The 19,001-nt window shown below is 42.6% G+C and overlaps 1 protein-coding gene across 2 annotated transcripts in view; it reads right to left on the reverse strand.

Annotated features, from left to right (window-relative positions):
* STEAP2 (STEAP2 metalloreductase) overlaps window positions 1–19,001 on the reverse strand; it is a 224,168-nt gene that overhangs the window by 194,582 nt on the left and 10,585 nt on the right. For both annotated transcript variants that reach the window (XM_085631358.1, XM_085631359.1), the window contains exon 2: window positions 7,996–8,492. In XM_085631358.1, the coding sequence (XP_085487484.1) occupies window positions 7,996–8,492 (497 nt within the window). The remainder of the gene's footprint in view (window positions 1–7,995; window positions 8,493–19,001) is intronic.

Here is a 19,001-nt window from a genome sequence, read left to right on the forward strand (position 1 = left end):
TTCTATTTATACTTGTCTTACCTGGATGTTTTGTACTTCAGGCTTATTATTCCGTGGAGACTGTGGATGACACCTGGAAGAAACCTGGAAATACTTCAGCAAAGGAAAAGAAACGACGACCGTAGGAGATGATGATGAGGTTGTGTTGGCGTGCGATGGCAGCGAGGGGCCTCATGTAGACGTTGAAGAGGGTTGGGCTGAGTGATGATCCTTGTGGTACGCCGCAGATGACTTCGGTGGCTTCGGATCTGAACGGGGGGAGGCGGACTCTCTGGGTTCTTCCGGCGAGGAACGAGATGATCCACTCCAGTGCCTTCCCTTGGATTCCGATGTTGCGGAGGCGCTGCACTAGGGTGCAGTGGCAGACGGTGTCGAACGCTGCGGAGAGGTCCAGGAGGATGAGGGCCGCTGTTTCCCCGTTGTCGAGCAGGGATCTGATGTCATCGGTGGCTGCGATCAGGGCGGTCTCGGTGTTGTGGTTGGCTCGGATGCCGGACTGTGAGGGGTCGAGGGATCCGTTCGTCTCGAGGAAGGCGGCGAGCTGTCTGTTGGCGATGACTTTGGCAGGAAAAGGGAGGAGCGAGATGGGGCGGAAGTTTTTGAGGTCGGTGGGGTACGCTGTTGGTTTCTTCAGGAGGGCGCTGAGCTCGGCGTGCTTCCAGCTCTCCGGGAAGGTGGCGGTGTGGAAGGAGGCGTTGATGATGTCCCGGAGATGGGGTGCGATGATGGCGTCGGCCTTGTTGAAGACGTGGTGGGGGCAGGGGTCGGTAGGGGATCCGGAGTGGATGGTGTTCATCGTGCGGGTGGTGTCTTCGGTGCTGACCGGGGTCCAGTTGCAGAGGGTGGTGGTGGCGGGCGTTGGTTCGGTGGTTGTGTGCGTGGTCTGTGCGCCGAAGCGGTTGTGTACGTCGGCGATCTTGCGGTGGAAGAAGGAGGCGAGTGAGTCGCAGAGGTCTTGCGAGGGGGTGATGTCGTTGTTTCCAGCGCTGGGATTGGAGAACTCTTTGACGATGCTGAAGAGTTCCTTGCTGTCGTGGGCGTTGTTGTCCAGTCGTTCTTTGAGTGCTGTCTTCTTGGTGGCGCGGATCAGCTGGTGGTGCTTGTGGGTGGCGTGCTTGAGGGCGGTCCTGTTGTCTGTGGTCTGGTCATGGCGCCAGGCTTTCTCGGGGGTGCGGCAGTTCTTCTTGGAGTCCTTGAGTTCGTCGGTGAACCAGGGGGTTTTCTTGCTGCCGGGTCTGCTGGGAGGGTTCTTCAGTGGTGCGAGGTCATCGGCGCAGGCGGTCAGCCACTGTGTGAGGTTGCTGGCTGCTTTGTTGGGGTCCGTTGTGCTGGTGGGAGGGTTCTGGTTGAGGGAGGCGGTGAGCTGCTCGGCGGTGATCTTGTTCCAGCTCCGGCGAGGGGAGGGCGTGCGGGATGATGAAGTCTGCGATGTCTTCGCTGAATTGTGTGCGAGGTCCCGGGGGTCTGTAGATGAGAGTGCCTCTGAGGGTCGTTTTGGGGTCGGTGTGTATCTGGAAGTGGAGGTGTTCGGCGGCGGTGAAGGTGTCGTCGGAGTTGGTCGAGATGCGGATGGTGTTCTTATGTACGATGGCGATGCCTCCTCCCGTCTGGTTGACGCGGTCCCTCCGGGTGATCTTGTATCCGTCCGGTATGGCAATGGCGATGTCGGGCGCTGAGGAGGCGTTCATCCAGGTTTCCGTGAGGAAGGCGACGTCTGGTGCTGTAGTGTCGAGCAGGTTCCAGAGTTCGATGGCGTGCCTGTGGACGGATCGGGTGTTGAGCAGGATGCACCTCAGGCGGTGGTTGCTGGGGCTCGGTTTGGCGGGAGCGGTGCAGGTCCGGATGCAGGAGAACTTGCAGGCTTGGCAGGTGAAGGGTCCATGGGTGCGTCTCAGGGTGGCTTGGTAGCAGGCGGGGTTTCGGCCGGCGTTGAGTGCGTAGAGAGTGGTGGAGTCGTAAGTCCGTCGTGTGGGCTGGCATCCACGGGGGCCAGGGGTCCTGGCGCGGTCCAGGCGCGGACGGGCGCAGACGGGCTTGCCTTTGGCGCGCCTTCGGCGCACAATCGGCGCACCCGCTGCGCGTGAGCGCTGCGCGTACGCGTGCACTCCGCCATAAATGGGGAAGTGGGAGGGAGGAGCAGCTGGGAGGCGGGAGCGGGGCGGCCAATGGGAGGGATACAGAAAAGAAAGGGGCGGGCCGCAGGGGAGCAGCGGCGGGGAGCGGGGAGAGGGCGGGAACGCGGCAGGGGGCACAAATACGCTGAAACAGAGGCAACGACGAGAAGCAAATGCAAAATACAAAGAAAACTCTACAGTGCTAAATACTAGACACGCAACAGAGGCAAAAACGAAAAACAAGCAACAGAGGCAGTGACAAAAATACAAACTATCAGAAGCACAGCTACGGGCAGCGGCGGCACTCAGCGGGATCGGGGGCAGCCTGGGCTCACTCACGGGGAGTGTGCGCGGTGCGTGGTGTGACCGGCCCAGAGGGTCAGGGGTCACTTACCACCGATATGTGGTTTTACTGATAAAACTATATAGTGTATGAACAATGTTTGGAAATCAAGTTTCTGTAAATATTTGCCATTTGCACATGACCAAGTAAAGTGTTCTGATTTGTTTTGCTCCTATTTAAATCTTTGTTTGCATCACAATTCTCAATTACAAACAAAATGTCTATAGTAATTCCTGAGATATTTTGAAATAACTACTATTCATTTACAAGATATCTAAATGTTGTGTTAGAAAAAGAAAATGACATTATACAGCCTTTTGTTTCACAATAATTGTCAGACAGCTCACTTGACAAAAACCTCTAACTGTAGTAAGAGAAAGAAAAATAAACTCAATTTTCCAAGCAGCAATTAGTAAAAAGGCAAACTGATAGTTAACCTCCTTACTTGAACAGACAGCAAATGTGTCAAGATAAAAACAAGATTTAATGGAATGTTTATTGCTCATTCACTTTCTAAATGAAAAGAAAACCTGTTCCTTTCCAGATTATGTTCACTTGCTGGAACGGACCAGTAGGTGCTAAAAGTAGCTCAACCTGATAAAATCTAACTTGCCATTGTGAGTGGGCGATTAGATTTTTTGAGGCCTGCTTACATGAATATGATCTTTCCAGTAGAAAAAGATCTCTATACATAAAATTTAGGCTTGGTACTCTGCAGGTATTGTCGTTCACTAAAAAAAATGGTGGTTGAAGTCTGTGGAAAACATCTCGGACACCTGTAACTATTCCTTAGGAAGCTCAGAAACAATAGCCCGTTTAATGTTTTTATGTACCAACACCTTGCAACACAGAAAGTACTTTTTACGATCCTGGTTTTTAAAACATAACATACGGCGATGCAAGAAAACCCTCGAACTTTGTTACAGGACTGACTCAAGGGAAATATACCTTGCAGTAACAGCATGGAAAGCAACAAGAGTTCATTTGAGCTAAGCCAGGATTACTTAGCTGCTGAAGGGTATAAACTGTTTTTTCTATGGCAGTTTTTTTTACTCTAGAAAGCTATATAAAGTATGAATCTACGCAATTACATTATGAGTATTTTATAAAATTAGAGGGTTTTTTTCTTTGTTTGATTGTAACATGCAACTGGGTTTTAGAACCAAGACTGAAGTATTAGATATTGTGTATGAATTGTACTTCGATATCTGTCTTGAATGCAATATTGAAGGAGTTTATGCATTTGCACTGAGATAACTGCTACAATAATTTTTGCACTTTATAATTTATTATGCATGTTTTTATTGTATAGCTACTTTAGCTCAAACAATAAAGGTACTTTGTACTTTGAAAAAAGAAAAAAATGTGGCTTGTAAGGCAGAAGACAGATAGGCATTGTTAAAACAAATCTAGCTTTCCCACTTGCACATGCCTAGAAAAATCAAGTAACTTGCTTCATCGGCTTGCAAAATGTATATCATACATTGCCCACAATAACTTGGGGATTTGAAAAAAAAGCTACCCTCCCCCCCCCCCCCGATTTCTTGGAAACAAGCCAAGATAAAGGGTAAAATAAGCAAAACAAAAAAAAAGGATATTCCTGCTCTTTTTGCCATTTCATTCTAGCCTAAATACTTGCTTAAAGCGGATACCTAAAAGTATGCATACAGTCTACCACTGAGCCTGCTATATGTGGCCACAAGTGTAAGTGTCCAAAGAAAACATAGCTTTATTCCCTGTTGTGTGTCACATTCGAATATGGAGAGGAGTACTAATTGAGTGGGTGAAGAGATCCCACCAACTCTTAATTGGTGGATGAGGGGAAAGAAACACTCAATAAAGTATGTGTTGAATTTTCTCTGGGATAACTTCAAGGAGATGGTCACATTTCAATAGTTTTTTCATTGATTATGGCATTATACATATTGCCCAAGGCAAAGATAATAATGGGTCAACCACAAATACATTATGTATGCATTGTGAGACAAGAGAGGTATGCCCCTTATCGGTGCTCTGCATAAAATCTTAATCAATGCTGACTGCCAAGATATATGTTTAGGATGGCAGGGTTAGTACCAGAAAAATTCAATACGTTGAATGTGGAGAAAACTCAGTCTTTGTTGGTGGGAACTACATGGCCTGATGATAAAGGGGTGGTGGAATTGACACAATATATATGTGTGACAATATTGCACAAGTACATAAAGTTGTTCCGACATAGTTATGACTTGACACTGCACGTCTGTATTAATGGCAGCCTATTCCGTGAACTACAAAAAGACAGATTAATCTAGTCATCATGGAGATCTTCTCTAAGATGCAATATCTATTAGGATCTCTTCTGCATATCATTGCAGCAATTTTGTACTGCTTACCTGAATCTGCGATCCCATCTTTGGTACGGAGTCAGAGGAAACCCAGATGACCAACTGAGCATTTGCAATTAGCATTCCCACAACAGTAGGTTTTACCACTGGCACTATTGGAAAAAGAATGATGGTATCAGGAGGATCCCATCTTGCAGTATTTGTATTTTCTCTTCAATTAACCAGCTGTCTTTTTGCTGCTAGTGATAGAGGCTCCCTCAGGAACATATTGGGCCATATTCACATTAAAAAAGTAGTAAATCTGCATTGGCAGTTTTAAGTCTAGGTGCAAGGTTACTACTTTCAGGAATTCACAAATATTCCCAGAAGTACCACTTTAAAGCTGCACCAGGTACAGGTTTCTAGGCTTGTTTCTGGGAATGTCACACAACCATTTTCAGAGGTTCCTATTCTCCCTGTATGGCGTTTGCCACAGCAGAGGAGTCAACGCGGGGGAACATAGGAGCACAAGTGTAAACGCAAACGCTTTATTTTTTCATTCATGAGAAAAAAATGTTTCCTTTGGATAAAGGACTTCTACACGGTCACAGAATGTGGGGGTGAGCCGTCCCTCTTCCGACCCTGGAAGGAATGTTACTCAGGGTGCAAATCTCCAGCCATATCTAGTATGCAAAGGGGGTGGGGAAGAGTTTGGCAATCCACATAAATGTGCTAATTTGTGGGCATTAACAGATTCCCAAGGCAAGCCACGCCTTGGAACAACCTCTTCCCACCTCTTGAGTGGATTTTACAAGTGAGGATTTCTTCACACCCAGGAAGGAGGCATTTCCACTTGTAAATTGGTTTACATCTGCTGAGAATCTATCTGTGAATTCCTTGCAGGTGTTCTAAGGTAAATTTGACTGTAAACTATTGCTCAAGAGCGAATTCACCTTTATGACCCATTATGCTAGAATGGTAGTAGCATTTACAGAGTTTTCAGAGATCATATTTAATATTATATAATATTGAAATATTTTGAGGGGCTTTGTGCGGTTTGGCAAACCACTACTTCTGGAAGTCTCATTTTAGCACCGATCGTAAATAGAAAGCATATTTACTACAATACAAGAGGAAGGTCTTTGATTGAAATTACTGAAAGTTAGAACACAAATGAAAAACACTATAAATTTCCAACAAGCCATTAACGATGAAAGTGACATTTTGGCATAGATTATTTTATTAGTTACAAAGCAGCAAATTATAGAACTAGTGTCACTACATAAAAACTGCCAAATGCCTCTGTCAAGGCCGCGGGGTTGCAGGGTTTGGCGCTGGATTGGATTACCTCCTTCCTGAAGGACCTCTCCCAATCTGTCCAACTGACCCCTGTTTACCCTATCCAGAGTCCACCTAGACTGTAGCGTTGCCCAGGGCTCCTCCCACAACCTCTTTAATGTTCATACGTCCTTTAGTACACTCCTTTAAAAATAGAAACTATGCTATATATAACTACGCGGAAAGTCTGCAAATACTGTTCAAGATCGAGAACACCCCCGAATCGATGGAAACCTTCCAATCCACAATGCTGTTTATAAGCGACTAGATGAATAGTAACAACCTTAAACTTAATTGAGACAAAATCGAAATGGCCAGATAAACTACTAGACACATCATTCTGGTCTCCGTAAACCGGAAACCGCTGCCCCGAACTCCGAAAAAGTCAGAACAAAGCCTTGGGGTGCTAATCGATTATGAACTTTTCTTGAAACCCTAAACTTGGTCAGGGATTTCCTCTTTGTTTTTCCCTGCTCTGCAGAATTAGGAAAATTGCCAATTTCCTCACGCTTTAAGCCCTCACTCAGGTTGTCATCACTCCAGTTCTCTCTAGAATTGATTATGCAAACATATACGTTGGCTTACCTAAAATACCTCATTCGCAGGATCCAAATTGTCCAGAATCAAGCAGACCAGCTAATATACCGACAGCTCAGAAGGTGTCACATAACCCCCTTGCTGAAAAATCTCGCTTGAATGCCCGTGGCACAAAGGTCCGTCTTTAATACTGGATCTATTATCTTTAAAACGCTCAACGAAAATGGCCTGCATTCTTCACCTACCAAATCAAGAAGTACACCCCTAAACGCTCTCTGCGTCCATGTTTATGAACTACCTCATGGTGCCCAAATTCAAAAAGAAGATAATGGCTGGCTCCAGTTTCTCGGTCCTTGCTCCCAACATATGGAATTCCCACTATCTCGAGATCACAACAGTCCCATGTTACTCGATTTTCAGGAAGCTCTAGAAAACCTGGCTATTTAAACAAGCATACGATTAACACCCCTGTCCAACAGTATCATCCTACATGATGAGCTCAGTGCCAAGAAACAGTCTGGTGAAGTGCGCTCTACAAATTCTGGTTAAATGACATTACTAACCTTATTTTGTTCCAACAAGAAGTGCCTCTCCCTCACAATTCTCAACCTTAACATTAAGTTAATTGTGCCAACATCTATTATCACTTCTAGGTCGGGATACTTAACTATATCTGAAACTCTTCCCCAAAGATCCTGAGTTTTTGGCCAAACTTTTCAAGGACCTTCAAGCATGGTTTCCCCGTCACTACCTAAAGCATTGCCCAAGTAATAGAGTTCCTCCTGCTGTCCCACATAACTCTCGTATGCAGAGTCAAACAAGATTTATCTCACTGTTGTGCTCTAACACTTCAATAGTGGAGCATGCAACAACATCCCTGGGCTTCCACATGAAAAAAAAACATAACCCGCAAGTACACATCAAGGGAGCACAATTACAACTCAGACTCCTTTTGTCCCAGAACCCCAATTTTAAGATAAGTATCAAATCAATAATGCTGTTCAGAACAGTCTAAGTCAACACCCAAAACACAGGTATTTCCAAACTGCTTGTAGCTCCACTAAGCAGCAGCCCAGACAGGACACTGAAGCAGTACTTTCAACATCTTACCTGCTATGGTCCCCACAAAGTGCATCCCTGTAGCAGTGAGGAACATATATACATCAGGCTGGGATACACATAAAGCTGTATGTTCCAAACTCTGAATATTCAACTCACCCAATGTGATTATAAAGCATTCCGTCACCAATGAGGTCTTGCATGTGCTATATAATACTACTAATAAACAAAACAAATACTGTTCCTTTAATAGCAATATAAACACAGGATCATATTTAGTAAACAAAAAAGTGCTTACCTGCCTGCTGGCATCTTTCGGCCCCAATTGAAGGTCCCATGCAGAAATTACATTGAATCCTTTCACTACTGAGCAATCAGGAAACAGTGATGCCAGATATTCAGCATTTGATTCAGGGTACTGGTCAAGTCTCATATTGTTACTCACATCTATTAATATTTTTCCAGCAAGCAGATGTTTCAGGTCCCATAACGAGGTATAATTTTCTCTGTGTATAGCAACAAACAGAATGCTTGATTTTGTCACAGCGTCTTCGTGATGAGTCACATCGACCACATGAGGGAAAAACTCTGAGGCACGTTTAGGGTCTCTGCTTCCAAGAACAATGTGGTATCCACATCGAATCAGTCTAATGGATAATGATTTGGCAAAGTCCCCACTTCCTAGTATGCCAATGGTCATCTTTTTGGTCCCCTTTATGCCATTGACAGAGTTTGGCAAGAATGATTTGTCAAGGTTGTTAGGACTTCCCATCATAGAGATTGATTCCATGGTTCCTATCATAATTTCAGAGGGTATGAAAAAGAGAAATGCATTACTTCATTGTATATAATGTACGGTACTATAAATTAATTAAATCTATCTAGTCAGTCGGTGGACTGAATACGTTAAAGTATAGCTCTAGAGCACTGAAATAATCATGCCAGGACTGGAAAACCGAGGGTAAGTCTGCGTGCTACTGACTGTACAAATCGGTAACAGACACTCAAGCTAGTATGGTCTTTCAGCAATAAAAGTATTATGCACCAAAGTAATTTGTGTTTCAAAATCCACAAGCACATCATAAGGTCACCACAGCAAGGATACTACATGTTTGCTACTGGAGATTTCCTCTGCCAAAATTACATATTGTTCACATCCAAAATTGTTAAAACACACCTTTAGATAGAGATCTTTAAGATCACTCACCAAATACATTAGGAACTCCAAAATTACAGTAAAACAGACTAAGGGCCTTGTTTCGAAGGACAGGTCACAATGGCGACGGATATTCCCTATATCCCATATGATATTGTGGGATTTATATTTCAGCGGATGCGATATCCATCACTGTTGTGACATACTAACCCATCCGCCCAAGTCTAAATAAGGCCCTAAATTCAATCGATACTCTTCAAAGAAACACCCAAATAAAACATTGTTTAAGGGAAAATCTATCAAAGGAACAGGCTAATCTTAATTAGTACTACAGTCATACATCCTATCATAACAAGGGTGTTTAAAGCATTACTCTGTAATAGATTTCAGATTGTATAGCTTCACCATCTTCTTTCATCATTGTATCTAGCTACTCTTAAAGAAAATGTTTTCATTATGTTCTTTAGCTTCTGGCAATTTGTGTTTCTTTTAGATAATTCTTCATCAGATTTTTAAGGTTCTGACACTACTGCAAGATCATTCAAAATATCAGCTTAGATAATATTGGGAAATTTGAACGCATTATTTAAGCAAATCTTCCAATAATTTTATAATAGTTTAGGATCCCCTTATAATACTCTTTATGGCACAAATTAATCAAATATATTGAAATGTTATCTCTGTAAATAACATTTATAAGAATTCTCTTCTACAAGATCAAAATATAAAATGCAATTCTTGTTGCATGACATTACGTTTTTTCACTGATGACCTCCAGAACTTACTCTCAAGATGCTGGACCTCCTTTGGCAGAAGATTAAGATATAGCCATCCTACCATTAAAACCAAATAATAATGTGACCTAATAGTTGTTTTATTGTGTTTACTTAAAGTGCACTGTAATGCTCACAAAGAAGAGCAACATAAGAACTTCCAAACTAATGGCGCTTTTAGGCTGTTCAGCAGCATGCGGGTCCACTGAATAGGGACCCATATTTAGTCAAATTCTAATGCTATTCCAAACAATGTGAAGACCAAGACTACCTCTACTATATTCCTCTTCAGAAACCATTCATACCGACAGCATATGCTCCCAAAAAGGCACCTTCATGCTAAAGATCTTTCTATTCCAAGTAGATCATTTCCCTATACCTTCAATGGTTCTGTAGATCGCAAGGTGTTCACTACATGTCATCAGTGTACAATAACATCGTTTATTCAGGACTTGAGACCAAAGGAGGATAAGAATATATGTAAGGATTATTGGGTGTTCTATATCTGCTAAGCAAAGATTATATAGACAAGGGCATAGCAATTTGTCAGACCACTACGGAATAGGATTTTGCTACATAAGTATTTTTTAGAGCATTTTGCAGTCAGACCAATCGGTTGCAGTTCAATCAAAGGTTTCACAATCCTTTATCGATGTCACAACAGTATATATAATGAAGCTCTTATCATAGCCAAGGTTAATGACCTACTGAACGCGTGGTCGCCTAATTACATTTCCTGGTGGGGACGCTTTCAGATCTTGAAGAGGATGATTACTCCCATTGTTAATTTTGTTTCGTCTATGCTGCCTATGAAGCTATCCTCATCCTTTTTCCATGAGATTGAGGTTCTTACTTCAAAATTTTTATGGAGTGATAAACGCGCTAGAATAGCATATTAACATCTTAGAAAACCCTATGCCCTGGGGGGATGCAATCTTCCGGACTGGAACTTGTATCAAACTGCCTTTTTAGCATCCCAAGGGGCTCTCTGGTTTGCACCGGATTCCAACCACACCCCTCCTTGGATCTTTATTGAACGAGAGTTGTGCTCTCCGCTTCCCACTTCTACTTTTTTGACCGCATCTACGTTGACCCATCCGTTCTCAAGTAGCATTATCTCAGATACAATCAATGCATTAAAATGCATAGACAGAAGGTTTCTAAACCAATTCATAAATCCAGGTGGTCCTCTCTATGGCATAATCCTAAAATTGTGACTGATATTGACTCTGGTACGATGTTTTCCTGGGCGAGGAAGGGCATTACATTGGTCAAAGACTTTTATGATTATAAGCAAGACCCGATTCCTTTTTCCTCTTTAGCTAAAGACTATAATCTCAGTAATATGGATTTGTATTCCTTTCTGAAACTGAAGGTAGCTTTATCTAAAATACCTTTTTATCCTGAGTCAACTACTGTTTCGCTTCTCTCTATGTGGTACAGATCGGGTCATATTGCATATTTATACGTTTTTATACACAGGAGAAATGGCTACACCATTTTGAACATGATACTTTTAAACATATCTCACAGGAAACCTGGCAGCTCATCTGGAAGTTTTCGCTAAGGAATAAGATTGCTCCTTCTCTTATTCGATCAGTTTTTAATCTGAATCTCCTACACTGGACCCTGGTTCGTCTACATGAACTAAAACTTAAAGATAACGATCTTTGTTGGAGTTGCAAACTAGTTGCTGGAACCCATCAACATATGTTTTTTGAATGCTCGATGTTGCAACCTTTTTGGGAATTGGTCCACAAACACTTACTGCTAATTTTTGGTATTAATTTTGAGCTCTCAATAGCTTTAATCTTATTAGGCCCATGGGCTGCACCAACCCAGTTACCGTTTGAGGATACGGATATGCAATTGCTAGACTTGCTTATATCAATTGCTGTTAAAATTATATTTACAGAGTGGAAATCTTTTAATTCAGTATCGTACCATACTTGGTGGGCTTGGGTATCATTTCTTTGAGGGGCTCATACCTTGGTTGAAGACAAGCACTATACGCCGTCTACTTCTAGTGTGGTTCGGAGGTCTTTGGATAGATACATGGACTTGGCTTCGCAAGGACTGGTGGCTCAATTTCCTTTTGTATCTTGCTCTTAAGCTATTTCTCTCAAAGAAGCAGGCGTTCCCATCTCGTGCTTATTCTCTTGATTATTCTCCTCTCTTCCTCTTCTTCGTCTTTACTTTCCTCTTTCTCTCTCTTCTTTATTCGCATTATTTATCTAAGCAATACAACCACTTTCATGAAATTGTTTTTTCTTATCAATTAATTACTTGGGTGTTACATTTAACGTATTTATTACATTAAATATACTTCTATTTATGAATTCCTCATTTTGGTATGTTTTATAAGACTTGCTGTATTGTATTCGATATAATCTTAATTATCTGTATTCCTTTATTAAAACAATAAAGAATATTGGAACAACAATACAGCGTATTCAGTGCCTGCTCCTACTAATGCAGGTAAATGGAAAGGAGAAATTCATAAGCATTATCCCTTCTACAATATTTTTTGTCAAATATGGTAGTACATGTTCCTGACGAATCATTAAACAGAAGTGCATTAATCACGTTTGATACTACGTCATGTTTGCTTTCCATTACCTAAAGTTCTAAGTGTTCTAATCATATAGTTGTGCGGCTTTATACTTCTTCAGTAAGAACTGTGTGTTTGTTGGACAACATAAAATGTTGGGATGGTTCAATTTGGATTCCCTGCATATCCTCGGGTAATGTTGGCCTAAAGTCCTGCTAGCTCACAGTGCACCTTGCAGGGTAACAAATGTGTGTGCAATCTCAGAACAAGACAATCCGGACTCCCCAAGGAAACGTGGTAACAGATCAAGACCCTTTTCGTTCAGACTCTCATGCATACCCAAAGGAAATATGCAAGAAATACACACACTGCAGTTTCAATATTTATTGAAGCAGTGAGATTCTTGAGTAAAATACATGTGCTGCAATCAATAATAGAACGAAACATATTACCATAATTAGCAATACAGGAGTGGTGGAGAGAATGAATAATTCCACCATTGTGCTAAAACAATGTATATATGCTAGCTAATATATAGAGTGTAATATAGGATAGTGAAGAGTAGGGTTCTCCTTCCCAACGCTTCCTAACCTGGTTTGGCCTAGGGTGGGTGATCTGCCAAGAATCCCAGGGGTGATCTAACTCCCCATTACCTGCCGGCAATTGTCATCAGGCTGTCCGTCTTGGTGTAGAGCGGGACATCCATTGTGGAGATGACAGGGATCAGCTGAGCTGAATTTCCAGCATGCCACAGCCTCAAAGTGTCAGCGCAGAGCTACACTGATTTTAATGAGGAAGTGAATTCGTATATATAATAAATGGTGCCCATGTTGAGTTCTTGGTCAGGCCGCAATTGTTTGTTAGCTAGATAGCGTAGTCGCCTACTAGGCAACAATATACTGACATTTGTGAACTCTATACATTGAACTCAATGTTCAAGGTGTCATGATAGTGTGCCTACGAAGATGAAATGTAAGCAAATACAGCTTAGTGAAATCCTATCTTGCACTGACACATACACAAATGTATGTCAAAAGTCACGGTGTTGCAGAAAGAAGGCAACTTTATGAAAAGGGAGCATAAAGATGCGGCTGTTTCTAGTGGGCCAAGTGACACCAACTCCTTGCACTGAAGGTGAAATAAAGCTATCACTACGGAAAGTAAATAATGCTAAAACATATGGGCTGTAAAATATAAAAACTTTTAAAAGCAAAAACAGTCTCTGATCCATTAACACAGGAAGCATAATGAAAGCCACATAAAAAAATTAAAGCAATTCAGTAAAAGCATATAAAAATCACATTTTGAAAACCAATTTTAGTATTTAAAAAAAACGAATTAAACAATTTGCCTCATGACTCGAAACTGCCTAATTGTTTAAATGTTCTGAGAAGTAAATGAAACATTGCTGCTCCTAGTTACCGCAGATGATGTTCCCACAGGCACCTATCCAATCAGATCCATTGAGCATAAATGTTCCTATCCAGTCCCCTCAGCAGCTGCTTAAGGAGGAGTAGCCAGTGCCAAATCCGCAGAAGTCGAGCCAAGATCCTATCGACCAGGAGCAGAAGCATCCCAGGTGGGCTCGTAAAATGCATTTAGGAGCAACGGTAGGCGCCATGGACAACAGCACAGATGGACCATTAGCGGATCGATAAGTAGGGCAATGTTCAGGTGACTGCACTGACTGCATCCCCAAGCATACATCTAAAGCACACTCGAGAGTAGGCATACAGGCTGAAAAGACAAGAAGCAATGTTAATTTGGTTCCTGAAGTAAGGGTGTGCCAAAACACTTTTATGCTTTCACGACAAAGGAGCACATTGTAAGTGTCGGATACATTTGACCTCGTGGTGGGACCTCCACTGCAGGATAGAAAAAATAAAAGCACAGTCCTGGCGATCGGGAGCAGGACCAGCGGAAGACCTTCAAAAATGCTTCAAGCACGGATTGTATGAATGATGAAATAACTCCAAAGAATGACTGGAAGGTGCTAACTGAACCAGAGCCAAGGATCTTTAAAAAGTGTGCTACTCCCGTTGTATTAGACATATTAAAAACGCGGTGCACCAGCTCCTCAAAATGGTGTGGGGAAATTAGTGTGAAGTAGCGACTGTATCTCCGAAGATGACCTTGCAACTTGAAGATCAAACGTCTCCCTTGCAAATGTTAAGGCCACATCTTTCTGAAACAAAGCAACTTTCAGTCTGCTTAAGGCATCAAAGCACACACTGAAAAGTTTAATTGAAGGCCACAGCATTGCCTCCCTAACTGTACAGGCAGGAGGAAACAATACTTCCGTGCAACAGGTAACGACCGCAGAAACCTTCACGAGATAGGCAATTCTTGGTTTCATGCCACACCAACTCTGATTGTTTAACATAAAATAACTCCCATTAGAGAGCAAACAGAAAGTCGGACGGATCACAGCAGTTGGAGAACCCTTCATATAGAAATGCAAATTAGCTACAGCTGAGTTACATACGGCATGCAGAGACATTCACATACACACTAAGGAACTTTTTAAAGTATTCGCGCAGTCTGTGCCGCTAAGAAAAACTTCAGTTTTGCCATTCCTACATCGATGTCTAAAAGGTAAAATCCATGACTAGTGTACGTACCCTTCCCTTAGCGCTTCATATCTGCCCGACTTGATGGTGTTGTGAACAGTACTAAAGATGGAATGTTGATATTGGCAGAGAAATAAAGCTGTGGATTATCGAATCCGCGGAAGGTGTTTCAGCAACAGTGAACTGTAATTTTTTTTTTTTTTTTTACTTCTTTATGTGTAACATCATGTATGTTGCATCCTTCCGTGCCATTATTTTCTGTTTTGTAAAATTGTAAGGTAAAGACAGATTTGTGGCATTAAAGTGTCGCCATGGTACGCGAACAGTGCAAAGGATATGGAGTGTCCAGCTCAGTAACATATTAGCTTTAAGCTGTGATTGCTCATGTTGTTGAGTGCAAGCTTTCATTGTATGATTGAACACAATAATGCGAATTGCACACCATTAGTGTGGGGAATCCCGTATCCGTATTGTCTAGGGCCAGAATCCAAGCTCTGAATTCTTTCCGCTGGGGAGTGTAGTCACCTAGTGACTGTGTGTATGTCTTTTCAGGGTGGAATTCTCCATCATGCGTGAGACCTATTACGGCTGACCACGCTGCTGAATATTGTTGCATTGTCCCTACAGCAGGCTGGGCAGAGCAATCAGCATATATGATGCAATCATACTGATCAAGAGGCATGCCTTCATTAGGTAGAGGATATTCGTGTTCATACTGCAGGAATGGTTGCATCTGTAGTGTAGAGTGAAAGCGTAGTCTACAACTGTTGCGGTGAGAGATTTCGCCCATTGTATCCATTGTGGATGTAAGGCTTTTGCATTAGGAATACTGGCCTTTGTCACAGCCTTTAAGGCAGGTACTGGGGTGACGACTATTATTCCCCCCCATGCTCGCGCTCTCTCTCTCTCTCACCACAGCAGCTGTACCGCCGGCAGTATTGTTTCTGTTGGTGCAAAAATTCATTTCCGCATTACCGTATAAATGCGATTTATAATGCAATTGATACTCTGTCACCTTCATTGAATGTAACATGGGTGTACTCTGATGACCCCGCAATTATCTGTATCACCAGGTTTGTGGTGTTTACATGTGTGAGTAAGTGTTGTGAAGCGACAATGTCAGCTTGGACTGAAAGTAAAATCTGTGTGTGTGTTCAGTTGTCCAATGTGTACTCGAAAAGCCTGGATGAATCGAGTTGTAAAATGGTTTAACCCCTTCTGCTTAATCTGGTATGCAATTCTGCCAAAATGTAGGAATTCCAATATGGATTGAAGTTTATTCAATGTGTTTGGTGGTTGTAAAAGTGCACACTTCTCTAAGAAGAGCATGGCAAGGCTTTTGCCTTCAATTGACAGCTAATATCCCAGAAACAAGACTCGGAGATGGGAAATCTTAGATTTTTTTAAAGTTAAATTTATAGCCCATGACTGCAAATACAGGGCTGGTCGTATACCCCTGGGGTAAACGACAAATGTTTCTGAGAACCTAAAGCGCTGAAGCTTGTCAAATACCAGCTTTCAGGTGCTATATTTTGGCAGAAAAATCCATTTGAGATATCAAGTGTAGTTTTATATATTATATTCTTCATTAGTACTACACTATGCACATTCTGTAAAGTGAATGTATGTGTAGCTGTATTTAAAAGTCTAATCTAATAATGATGTTTCATTACTGGAAACAAGTGATTATTCATAGGAGACGTGCAACTTTCGATTACACCTTGATATTCCAGTTGTGTGAGAATTTGTCTAACCTGCTTTTTGGCATCATTCTTAATGGGGCGCGGTCTTTGAGGATGTGGGATTGACCTCCTTGGTGTTAAGTGATATAGGGAACTGTCCTAGTAGTCTACATGGTTACAGTATAACGCAGGAGACAACGCTAACACCCACTCCATGGCATATGAACTTTTAACTGATTCGGGAGGAGGTCGAAGAAGGCAGGTAAAGTTAGTTTCTCCATTTAGGCAATCCATCATGAATTCAGGTTGCCAATCCTTTTTGGCCAAAAGAATATCAAAATTGAATGACAAGTTCTCCCCCCCAAAAACTTTTATTGGGTGTTGTATATTCCCTTCGATCTGAAGCTCCATCTCGTATAAACTATGTGGAACGCTCACTCTCGTATCCGGTGTTTCCACCTGGACATAGTTACTCAATGCTACTGCCGCCAGACAATCCATAAGGTTCTGGCGAACTATTGTGACTTCTGTCATGCAGTCCAGCATGGTCAGAACCCACTCCCTGTTAAGAAGCAGTGTCCTCAATATCCGTGGCATGCTTCACATTGATGCCGGCCACTTTCTTCTTTTTGAATGGAGGCTTGGACTGTTTAAGTTTGTATTCCTTGTTTATGATGTAGCCAGATGAGCACTTCGAGTCCTCCTTCAGATTCACGCCCACCTCTGTTCTGCGATCTGACCGTTCACCTCGCTTTGTGCCTTTTTTAGACGATTCAAGAAAGGAACAAGATGAACGTGCATCAGTATCCTGATACTTGTAAACCATTTTAATAGTTTCACAGTTGAGCAGATCTTAGCGCTGTTCAGTGGCTTCCTCTTGAGAAGACCCACCCCGTGGCTTAGTCTTTTCTTTATTTTTATTATCGCCTTTCTTCTTAGTCAAAGAGTAAGGCGCTAGGTTGGAGTTATTCCTTTCAGAATTACTCTTAATTTGTGGTTTAATAGGTCTGGCTCCTGCATTATCTCTACCCACTGTAGCGTACGTTTCTTTGAACATTTTTGGTAATTTGCGCTCCTGGATGCAAATCCCTTAGGCGCTGGTGTAGAGCCAGTACTGCTGCTTCCTCCTGAATATTACTTAACATTATGGTAGACACTGCAGCAAAATTGGCCATCGGTTTCAACCTCCAGTCCAGGGCTGGATCTGCCCCGTGCTAATTCGGGATCTGTTTTACCACTTCTGGAAAAACAGCTAATGAGGGTGTACCATGAGTTCCGGTTTATACTGCAGCGAAGGCTGTGCTCCAAGTGACACAGTCTTCCACAGGGGGAGCCATCCCCATCGGCAAGCATATGGTAAGAATTTTGTGTTTTTCCTGTGTTCCCGTATGGGGAAACATTGCTTCAAGATGACTTGTTTTCTGTGCAATCCAGAACAGAATTAAATCCTGCCTAATGGGAACTTTCTCCATGACTACATTAATTGTTTGTTGGCCAATGCCCGGTATAGCTAATTGTGGTTGTGCAGCTTGAACAGCCCTCGCAGGATTTAAAGTAATTGATTGCATAACTAACTGTGTCAGGCTTCTATATATTCTCACTAAACTATTAAATAGTGTTCGTACCTGTTCTGCTGTTACATTAGCAATATTTGGATGTGGTATGTAGCCGGCTAAGACTGGCCATGTTGCTCACTCATTGCTAAGGGGACCAAAACTACAACTTTCTCCATGATGTAGCAGGGAGTTAACACCTATCTCATGGACCTTCCATGCCTGCTGCATCTTTGGAAACTGTGTCCATAGGCTAGAGATTGAAGGGGGGCTTGTGGAGCGCACTTGACTTGAGGATTTCGGGTCCATCACTTACATGTAGCTATGGCAGGTCTTCTCTCCGGTGACCCTGGATCAGCGTGTTGCTGACATTTTTTTCAGGATTCTTGATATGGGTTGCAATTCCTCCACCTGGCCCGTAATGCTTCCCTTTGCTCCACAGGGAGGGGACTTGCCCGCTCTTGCCTGGTGCAGCCAGGTCTTGTTGCAGCTGATGATTTGGTGTCTTGGGTATAGAGCCATGGTAAGGGGGGCAAGAAGCAGCCATAAGAGTCGGCTCCTGATCCAGTGTTTAGGGCCCTTGAGAATGGTGGTCATGGATGGGAACCATCCAAAAGCAAAATACAGCCAGAGTTCCTTCTGTTATTTTCCCTTCCTGCAATCAGCAATTCCAGGGTTAAGGCTATATAAAGGGAACTGAAAGATATCTGAGCCATAATGGATTTGAAGAGTTATTTTTATTGTGTTTGTCACCCACTTGCCTGCATTTTTATCATTTGATCCTTCTTTTCCTCAAGTTATTTTTTTTTTTTATTCTTCCATAAAATTTATGAAGAATCAAGAAGTTAATTGCCACGCAGGGTTCAGCTCTGCCTATGGGTGTCCGTGCCTGCTTCCTACCTCTATCTACAACCCCGATTCTTCATTGCCAGGAGATTTTATTTTGCCTAAGTGGCTTTTTTCCCACTCTTAAATGGCCTATTCAGAGGCAGCAGCTTCTTTTGATTGATTTCAGACCA

Source organism: Triturus cristatus, chromosome 10, assembly GCF_964204655.1.
Source record: "Triturus cristatus chromosome 10, aTriCri1.1, whole genome shotgun sequence".
Lineage (NCBI taxonomy): Eukaryota > Metazoa > Chordata > Amphibia > Caudata > Salamandridae > Triturus > Triturus cristatus.